The sequence below is a fragment of the Parus major genome, chromosome 3 (assembly GCF_001522545.3).
Source record: "Parus major isolate Abel chromosome 3, Parus_major1.1, whole genome shotgun sequence".
NCBI classification, from domain to species: Eukaryota; Metazoa; Chordata; class Aves; order Passeriformes; family Paridae; genus Parus; species Parus major.
The window spans coordinates 26,002,243-26,012,560 of NC_031770.1; the positions used below are offsets into that span (position 1 = coordinate 26,002,243).

The following is a 10,318-nucleotide window of genomic DNA, read 5'->3' on the forward strand; positions in this document are numbered from 1 at the left end:
GCAGACACATCACTGGTCAAGGAGGTGGGGTTGTTAAGACTCAGCAATCAGTCATCTGAGCCCAGGAGTTTTAAAACCCCTATATAAGCAAATTTCCATAATAAACTGTGGCTGTTGTCACATGGATCTCAGAGTTCATGTCATTCCTGTCTCAAACCAACCACTCCACATAACAGAGGAGGATAAGAGTTAAATGGTCAGGGACCAGAATACTGCCAGGTGCTTTGAGTTCCTCTCTAAAGAAGAGGTTTCAGATTTTCTTACCCAAACTCCACCTATCATGCAACATCATCACAAAGTGTAAAACCTAAGCAGATATCCCCTCAGAACTGGCAGCAAGCTTTGTATTCTTCTCATTGATTACTCACGAGCTACGTCTAATAAGTAGTAGGGAAGGAAACTTTTTTTAACCTTTTTGATTAATAGAACAAAAAAGATTCAGCAATATACTGCTCCAGCAGTCCTCAAAGCATTACACACAACACAGGCCACAATAGTCCTGTGGTACAAACTACTGAATAAAAACACAATAAAAGCCTTGAAGCACCCCTATGTCAGGTTTCTTACCTCTCTTAAAACCAAACCCCACTAAAAAGTAGATCTTTTTTTCTTTATTTTAAAAGTTTGATTGTAGAGATGGCTAGGAATGACAACTATTTTCACTCCCATGTGACAGAAGTCAACAACTAAACTCTCCAACATGAGATGTTCACAATTTTGACCACAATAGACACAGTGCCTCTACTACAGTAGCTAGATGTATTATGGTCACAAAATAATAAGTGAACTCCATATTTTTAGAAATCTGTGAAATTCGAACTAACAAAGAAACAGGCTCACTAATCAAAAGACGTTGCAAAACAATAAGCAAACACAACATACTGTAGTGAAGAAGCCAAAAAGCTACTGGAAATACATGCTGTTAAAATCTTGAGCTCATGGTTCTTTTCAGAGAGGTAGAACACAGATCATTTTTACAATGATTTCCATGAAAAGGTGTCAGGAAAACAACACTAAACACAAAAGCACACCCAGGAAAATACAGAAGAAACAATGACATGGTTGCTGATTTAAGGTACTAGATAGCATGTCATTTTGATACAAGCCATTTCAACATTTCTGGTCCAAGAAACCGGGTCTCTTTGATAAATTTCATTTTGAACTACCTCAAAAAAGCGTTAGCATTCAGGTCATAGCCTTGCCAAAATGAAACATGTTATGTTTTGGAGTTTCTCTGGTATTAAAGAATCACACCATAAGTACTGTTAGCTATTAGAAGATAACACTTTTAATTGACATAATCAATAATTTCCACTATGTGGTAAACTCATAGTACACCACAACATACCCCATTTAATTAATGTTAATTTGATATTAAGTTTTAAATTTCTTTTAAATTTAGAACAATATTACAGATCTTAAGAAGTGACATGATATCCAATGACATCATTACTACAGTAAAACCAGTAGTAAGTTTACCAACTTCTCTAGAGACATCATAATACTCACAAAATGGTATCAGACTAACACTATAACTAATTAGTTTGCCACAAAACGCAGCTGGCAAACACAAGGGGTGCTTCCTATCCTAACAATACTTCGCTGAGTTCTATTAGACAGGTAGAAGAGAGTGACTCAGAACAGTGTCACTGACAGTACTACTGCTGTGACATGAAGAGATACTGGGAAAATGCAGTGACATCATCATTTATGCTATTATAAGAATAAAGATACAACTATCAGGATGATATAGTTTAAGTTGTACTTTATTAGATAAATGTACAAACATCTGCCTATGAGTATCTACGTAAATACATAAAGTATCTTCACAGAAAGATCATTTCTCTACTGTAACCTAAATCAGAGAGGGTCAGAAATTAATCAATAGAACCAAGACTACATAGTTAATTTCTTCTGTAAGCACAGAGGATTAGAAATACGCTGATATTTTAAAATAGATAAATTACAGTCTAACAAAACACTAGGGAGAGAATTGCTAAACTACAGATTAATTCCAGGCTTACCTGAATTCCCTACAGAGAAGAGGATATATAAGGCGTTTATATGAATCCTCTACAGAACTCCGTAGTAGCCTCATAAATTCTGGTTTTAAAAATTGTTTTGGTCTCCATCTGTAAAAGATCAGAAGAAAAATAAAAGAAATATCTTAAGAACACATGCAAACAGCTAGATAAAAAAGGAATTTTCCAGAAAAGCTTCTACACTTAAATTCTATAAACTGCACTACAATAATTAGGCAAATAAATCATTAGTCAAATATGAATGGTATGAGAAGTTACTCATAGTTCTAATACCACCCAAGGGTATTGTCTATCTTTTAGATAGAGGTATATCTTTTCTTAGATATTAGAACACAATTATGATTTATGTTTAAAAGAAAACATAAAACATTCTCCATTTTGAGAAGTCAAAGCTTATTACAACTGAACAAAGAACTTGATTCCACATTACCTTTAGGGTTGCGTTGTTTGCTATTCCTCAATACTCAATTCGTCTATCAAAAAAAAATGACTAAACACCCTCTGTGATTGTCACTGCAAAATTATTCATAAAAGCAACTATGCCCAGACAGAGATTAAGGAGCTAAACTAATGCCAATAAATTAAATCCAATTCAAAATTCATCTGGAATGCACTGAGTATCTCTATTCAACTTTTAAATGAACTCTTACTAATTTCACAGCAGTTCTTAAACTAGAAAAGCCAAAAACCTTACAAACTGCTTTTATATTTTACCTGTTACTAACATATTTGAAGTGTAAATAATAATAAAGGAAAAGGGAAAATGAAATAAACAATTCCAAACACAACCAAGACTGTTTTCCAGCTTTTCCTAAGCCCAACTCTTTGAAGTCTTGAACTCTTCTCTAGGGAGAGTGCACAGTAACTATGATGACAAGTACTTCAAATTTTGCTGTAAAATACACCTCACTCTCAAAGCTTCCTAGATATTTAATCCATTGATCTTTTTGTTGTGGGCAAAGTTCCACGAAGGAGGGTGTGGGGGACGTGGGTTGGAGTGTGTGTGTGTGAGCCCTTCAACACGCAGAACTGACTCACTGAGATTGTCCACCCTGTGAGAAGGGACTGAGGATGAGGAAAAGCACCCAGATGTATTATAGTCCACAAATACTGTTAATATTTTCTATTAAAGTCCCCATGTTTTTTATTACTTTTAAGAAATACTGATAACACTCAGTTTTCTTCACTTACTGTATTATTTAACATACCTGGGTCCCAAACTGTAATGGGAGATACCCAGACATATTAAAAAATAAGCATTCAAGTTTTGTTAGTTTTTTGTTTGGTTGTCACGTTTTTTCTATAAATGAAATATGGTAAAATTATGGTTATAATATGTCCAAGCGCAGGCAAAAACAGAACTGAATTTTACTTTCGACCTTGTTTACTTGCAACCACTAAGAATTGTAAATTGCTCCTACCCAGATAGCTTTTCAGTTGTCTAAGGGGATCTGCAACTTCCTGAAATAGGTTCTGTAAGTGTCTGCACATATAGTAGTTGAGAAATGTGTGATCGATTCAGCCCTCCACTGAGCAGACAGACACAGGAGAAGAATTAAGCTCACCATTCAGTTTTACAGCATTCAGGGCTGTAATTCACTGCTTAGCCGTATGATCTCATCACTTTGCTAACCGATTTTGCAAGTCGTTCTACTACACTTATTGTAACTGGAGACTCTTTCCATACCTATATAAAAGTGGCAAAGGCTTTAAAACCTGTCATTTGCCATCACATTCTATAAACATGATGGTTTTACAGATGGCAAGTATGACTACCCCAGAAAACATCCTCAGCACAAATAAGAATGAATTTGGAAACCTGGCAGCTGTTTCCCCCTCTCTTCCATCCATTAAAGCCAGTTAACAAACTTTTCCTACATAGGTACATAGGTTATTACAACAGATGTTTTTATTACCTGCCTATAGATAAGTAAAAATTTAGGCAACCTTCTGTTAGAAATTGCTACAAATGAGAAAACATTCAAACAGCAAGTTCAATCGTAGCAAACACTGCAGTTTAATAATATCAATACTTCTTGAGAGAACAGAAATATCCACTTTGCTGCAAAAAGCAAAGCAAAATCATATGTCTGTATTTTTAAAGATCATCAGAGAGAGACTAGTTAAGCCTCCCTCTAGGAATGAATTTTTCTTGACTATTTAATCAAGATCTAGCTGTTGAAGCCAAATTTTAAAAAAGCTCCACATAAATAGCGTCATCTTACTCTGATTATCAGCTCTCCATGTCCTAGTGTTCACAACAGGGACTACAACAAACATAAATGGCTTAGACTACTGAGGCACCAGAAGTTGGAGCTACACATAAACAGGATTAACAGAGCCCACTGTTAATTAAGAACCACAAGTACTGATTAATAACTGTTTCAGGAAGAGCCCAGCTAGGCTTTTAGACCTGAAGGATAAACAGCAGAGCTTTGTGTTCCTCCAAGACATTATATAAAATATGTACCAAGTTAGTAACCACAGACAAAGCAAGCCTTTAAGGCCTGTACCATGGGTTTTACACAGGATCTGAGAAATTTGACTGGAAGCTGAGAAAACATCATCAAACATCAAATTTCATTTTTAAAGCTACAATCCCACCTGGGAACAAACTCTCACCCATTCCAAGGAACAACTCCATGTTGTTTCTACACTCAAAGCAAGCTACGCAGCCTGTCTCTAGCTCTCTCACTGATCATTTTTCTGTGCTCAATTTCACAATAAAGTCTTTGGGACCAGTAGATGTCTAGTGTTAATGGAAATAGGTTTACTGTCAAACCACAAAGATGCCACTTTCTAGGGAAAAAATACAATCCATAGGGCCAGGTATAAGGATATTCCTGAGTTCTCTATACAAACCCAAATTGCAAGGAAACAGATGCTTATACAGGCTAAGCTTTCTGAGCTTTCAAAAATATTCACAATATTCTTAGACAATTACACAGAGCTCCAGTGTAATGAGGAACTCCCCAACTCACTTTCTACTGAAGGAGTATTTAATGCAAAAAAAAATTTGTCTCAGAAAAACAAAAAAGTCCAGAATATTTGCTACTAATTCACAAGGCAGTAGGTGATACTGTTTTGTGGCTAAAATACTCGCAAAACTCTGTAGCAAGCTGGCATTTCTGGTTCTGCTACTGATTGTGTGAGATCCCCAGCAAATCAGTTAACACCTTTACAAAGTTTTGAAACCATTGACTCAAAGTTCTTAGTCTGCTCTACCCAGCAAATCAATGCAATGAAAAGAATACAAATTCTACACCTGGACAATCATTTCAAAGCTTACATGGCAGAATATACATTTATTATTTGTCAGTTTGACAACACAGTTGTCAATCTAAGGAGGATCAGAATCTGTCCTTGATGTTAAAGCACAAAGATGTACGAAAACCATTCCTTCAAAAGCTTCCCAATGATGGAAAGGTCTCCTTAAATAGTAAAAAGCCATAAGCACATATAGCCTTCTGAGTGCTAAGTAATAATAAGTATTCATTTCCAAGGTCAACAGTTTTCTTATCCCAGGATGACTCACAAATGGGTAATCGAACAAAAATATCTCAATTTACATTGAGTCACTTTTATTTGTGTAGCAGTGACAAGCTGTTCCATTATCTGTGGTCCACAGTGCTTCCAAATTCTGTCATAGATGCAGTAAAAGCAAGATTGACAGCCATGCTCTGCCTACAGAACATACATCTTGAGGGGAGGACAGAAATTCTGCTACAGGTACAAAAACTAGAAAGAAATGGGTGTGTTTATGACTCCTAATACTTTCCTGATGAAAAATAAAAAGGTTGCTTAGCATAATATGATCTAAGAGTAATATGTGTATTTATTATATAACATAAAAGTATGTGGCCAAAATATATTTTAATACTTTCAGGGCCCTGTTCTTCTCTTTCAGAGGGAAACAGCCCCATTAACTTCCTACAGTGAAAAGGAACATTTTTACTACATCCACTTCTTGGACTTGTTAATAAGAAACACGTGCTAAAGCAGTATCACTGTATTCAGTTTTATACACTAAAAGGCACATTTCTTCCTATTTTTTCCCTCCTTTTGGTTATTCATTTTTAGGATGCAAAGGGAGGCGCTTCTAAGACACCATCAGAACAGCACCCAATAACTACTGAGATAGAGAAAGCTGGTTTTTTACACATACAAGGAAGATGTAGAGTTTGGATTACAGTATTATCCAACAGAGGACATCAAGGTACAGTTTCCAAGAAAAAAACCTGACAGATATTGCATGAAAACCCATATAGCTAACCTAAACTTTTGCCAAAGTCCTTGAAAATTACGCAATACTAAACATCTCACTACAGGCTTAAAAAACCCAGGCAACTCCTAAGAACAAATCAGTAAGAACCAAAAGTATCTGGTTTTACAGTCCAGTTTTCTAACTTAAACAGAGATCAGAATGCAAGATATGGTTCACACAACATGTGAGAGTCATGCATTGAAGAAAGTTACATTTACATTTGTCTGTTAAATCCATTAAGTTATTTTAAACATGTAATTCCTTACATTTGTGAAACTTGTTTGGAGTATACTCTATTGGATTCAGCAAAGTCCTTTCAGTAAAGGCTACTGGATGTGATGAATATTACAATATAAAAATATATTCACATTTCACTGGTCTTTGTACATGTTTAAAAAAAAATTCAATTGCTTGAAAAATAGTGCCAGAACTTGCAAATATAGCCCAAGGCATGATCTTTCCAGCATAATGCTACAGCAATTGAAAACACAGAGTAAGAATTATCCACTAGCTAATTTCATCTAATCTAATAAATATGTGTTTAATTTGTTCTCCTAATGTAACAAGACATATGAGGTACACTTCAGTATGCAGCTGTCTATAGAAAAAAGAGATTCTGTAAGAATATGTATCCATGCAGACCTTTCATTGACACACCACCAACAGAATTCATTCTTCACCCCGTCAGGAATGTTGACCTTCACTGTCAGGATCTTCAGATTTTCCCCTCGGTTAATGGCCAGAATCTGAGTGCAAACATAAATGGCAGAGACAGATGACACACAAAATATCCAAAAGATAAACTTATCAACATTTGTGTACGCACTTGCTTGACATTCTGTAGCAAATCAGGATGGTGGTATACAGTAAATCAGTTCACAAAGTACTAGCATGTACAGATAACATCCACAATTTAAACACAGATTAAATCATGCCATGGCGTAACAAATAATACATTTTCCCTGGAGTCTGCAATCTCAGGATCCAGCTTAATCTTAAACACACTTATAATGCAAGACAGTATGAATTTTGGTGGTGGAATAATTTTATTTAGTAACCCAAATTCAGACTCAATAAATTAATTGAAGAGTGATTCCAATCACAACTAGACATCAGTAATAGAAAAAGTTATTCCTATGCTTCAGATTCCGTTTTTTCTTCCCATTATTAATCCAAACTTAAAATTATGAATCATAACTTGATGACGCAAAGGCGCTCAGTTTAATTTGAAAAAGGATTTAGTTATTCATGCCTAGTTCAAAAACAGCATAAAAAGGATGTACTCACTCTCTTTACAGTAACACTCCAGCCTTAAACCATATGCATGTATTTCTGACAGGGTCTTGTGCACATAAGCACACAGTCATGATTTAAAGCTAAATTTGGTTGCATATGTGCTACCTGCACACAGAGTTCAATTTTAAAAGGAAGACTGTGACTCTATATTTAAAACCAGAATCACAACACAAGTGGTGGGTATCTCCTACTCTAATCTCACTATGGAGACACTGACTGTTCACCTTAATACTAAGAAAACTCACTGAGCAGATTTTAGAAACAGAATAATACTCAGAAGCATATAAAATTCACATCTTTAGATTTCATTTTTCTTTTCAAAGTATTTTACAGTGAAAAAATACCAAAAAAAAAAAACCTGCTCAAAGATGACATTCCTGTATGACTACACATGTTGCTGTATGTAGCAGGCCCTGAGCACTGTCACAACAGAGCATTCTGTGTCAATCATGAACTTTAATTCAATCACTAGCTAACTCAGACATGTCACATATGTTAAATACAATGGTTTAAAATGACTCCAGGACATAGTACCAATTTATATTCCTCAGCCTTACTGCTCCTGTGACATACCAGGCCTGACATATCATTGAACAACAAAGCTAATAATAAAGATTGCATGTGAAATATTATAGCATCTGGTACCTTGACTGCCAAACCAAATGTTTTCACATAGAAATTAGAAAGACACATTTTAACAAATCAAATGCTTTCACGTTTATTCTGATTTTATTTTTTTAAAAGAAAGTTAAATGTCAAGTTAAAATGAAATCCAAGTGATGCTTGTAACAGAGAATATATGTGATAGAATTATAATGTCATCATTCAGGATGCTGTCAGCAGGGTGAATATTTGCATCACATTTTATTTCCTGGCACTCCATCTGCAGAATGTGTCAATCACCTGAACTTAAATCAGCTGTTAATGCAATAACTAATATTATCGATATTTTTTATTCTAAAACAATCTGCCTATCACTGTTCTAAGTGATGCATTCAGAGAAGAATTATCACACAATAAATGCTCAGTTTAAAACACAATTACTCAATTTCTCCCTCTAATATAATAAAGTCCTTTTTGTTTAACTTGGTTTTTTTAAGTAACAGGTTAAAATCTGGCTATTCTAGTCACAAACAGTCTTCACTTCTGGAAAAGGACTGTTTTCATATGAGAATGCAACAGATCCATGGCAAGGGTTGTTAGAAACAACATACATTTTTCAGAGAAAGCAAGAACAACAGTATGAACCTATCACAAGATTCACTTAACCTTTTTCTATTTATCATAAAAATACAACATGCTTCATTTTGCACAACTCTCTTATATGTTCCACATTGACTTAAACTTGCAGAATAAGCTCTGTATACTTTGCCAAGGACTTTAATTTCCAGTTCCATTTTAAGTATGAGATTGCAAATAGAGCACTTGCCTCAAATGTTACACTTTATTCACAAATTCTTTATCTCCCGCTATTTCAGTCATCTCCAAACACAGGAAAGCAACCTCAAGGCATACACAAACACTGAACTATTTACAATTAGTCAAAAATTCAAATGAATTCTTGAAAGATATTTTTCCTTAGTTATGACAGTGTTGATATTACCTCTCAGCTATGTCTTAGGAGAGTCCAGTCAGGTTCTCCTTGTTGCCAAAGGAAGAAGCTGTGACTGAACCTCCTGCTAGCAAAAGCTGGAAACACCCATGGGGTATCTGACCATGTCAAAATCTGGAGTCAGCTTTTAAAACTGATTAAAGCAACCAAGTTTTTTTCTCATTACAGTTTTAGTATTTTAACTTTTTCAAACAACCTCACCCCACTCCAGTCCTCATGCTTCAGAACTCAAGACAAAATGCCATGTCTTGGCAGACAAAATGACAGTGGCACAGGAAGTAACCCAGACCCACAGCAGAACCATGCTGCAGCAGCAGAGCTTATTGCACAGCACTTAAACTCACTGCAACAACGTGCTGCAACGCACACTCACAGCTGCCAGGGCTTTCACAGCTGTCACCAGGGCACAGCTTGGTCTCCCACATGTAACAGGTAACATGCCAGTCTACTGTCCACCCCCTATACTCACATCTAAGCAAGAGGAGAGTTAGGGTTGTACCCAAGTCTTTAGGATCACCTGCACTTCCATACTTGGGTGATGACAAGCTTCAGGGCGGTATTTTATGGAACCTTGTGTTTGCAACTATGAAAAGAGGTGATTTAAAGCTGACTTTTGCCTCTACCTAAAGGCATTCAGAACACTTGTCTGTGTGCAGCCATGACAGCAGAAGAGGTGGTCTTCAAAGCAGTAAGTTTCACAACTGTTCTTCAAATGCATCTATTTAACGTGAAGTTCTGGGGAATTAGTAAATTATGTAAGTCACTCTAAGGTACAGGCTTTCCTATATATTTTTCAGGTATAAGCTGCTTTTAATAATCTTGAGCCAATCCAGAGAATTCCTTCTCTTGAAGACATCTTGAACTGCATTCTTAAAGAATATATTTTTGCTGGTTTTTAAATGTACAAAGGAATTATCTCTTCCCAGTCTTAGGTGAAGGAAAAGATAAAGACTTTTAGGTATTGAAAAGGATAATCATAACCCAAGAAACTAAAGACATGAAAAAATGACAGGGGCATCAGTAGGGGCATCAGTAGGGGCATCAGTAGGGGCATCAGTAGGGGCATCAGTAGGGGCATCAGTAGGGGCATCAGTAGGGGCATCA

The 10,318-nt window shown here is 35.9% G+C and overlaps 1 protein-coding gene across 4 annotated transcripts in view; it reads right to left on the bottom strand.

The window, feature by feature from the left end:
- SRBD1 (S1 RNA binding domain 1) overlaps positions 1–10,318 on the bottom strand; it is a 124,407-nt gene that overhangs the window by 95,928 nt on the left and 18,161 nt on the right. For all 4 annotated transcript variants that reach the window (XM_015623027.3, XM_015623028.2, XM_015623029.3 and 1 more), the window contains exons 11-12: positions 6,949–7,052; positions 2,025–2,132 (exon numbers count right to left, since the gene is read on the bottom strand). In XM_015623027.3, the coding sequence (XP_015478513.1) occupies positions 2,025–2,132; positions 6,949–7,052 (212 nt within the window). The remainder of the gene's footprint in view (positions 1–2,024; positions 2,133–6,948; positions 7,053–10,318) is intronic.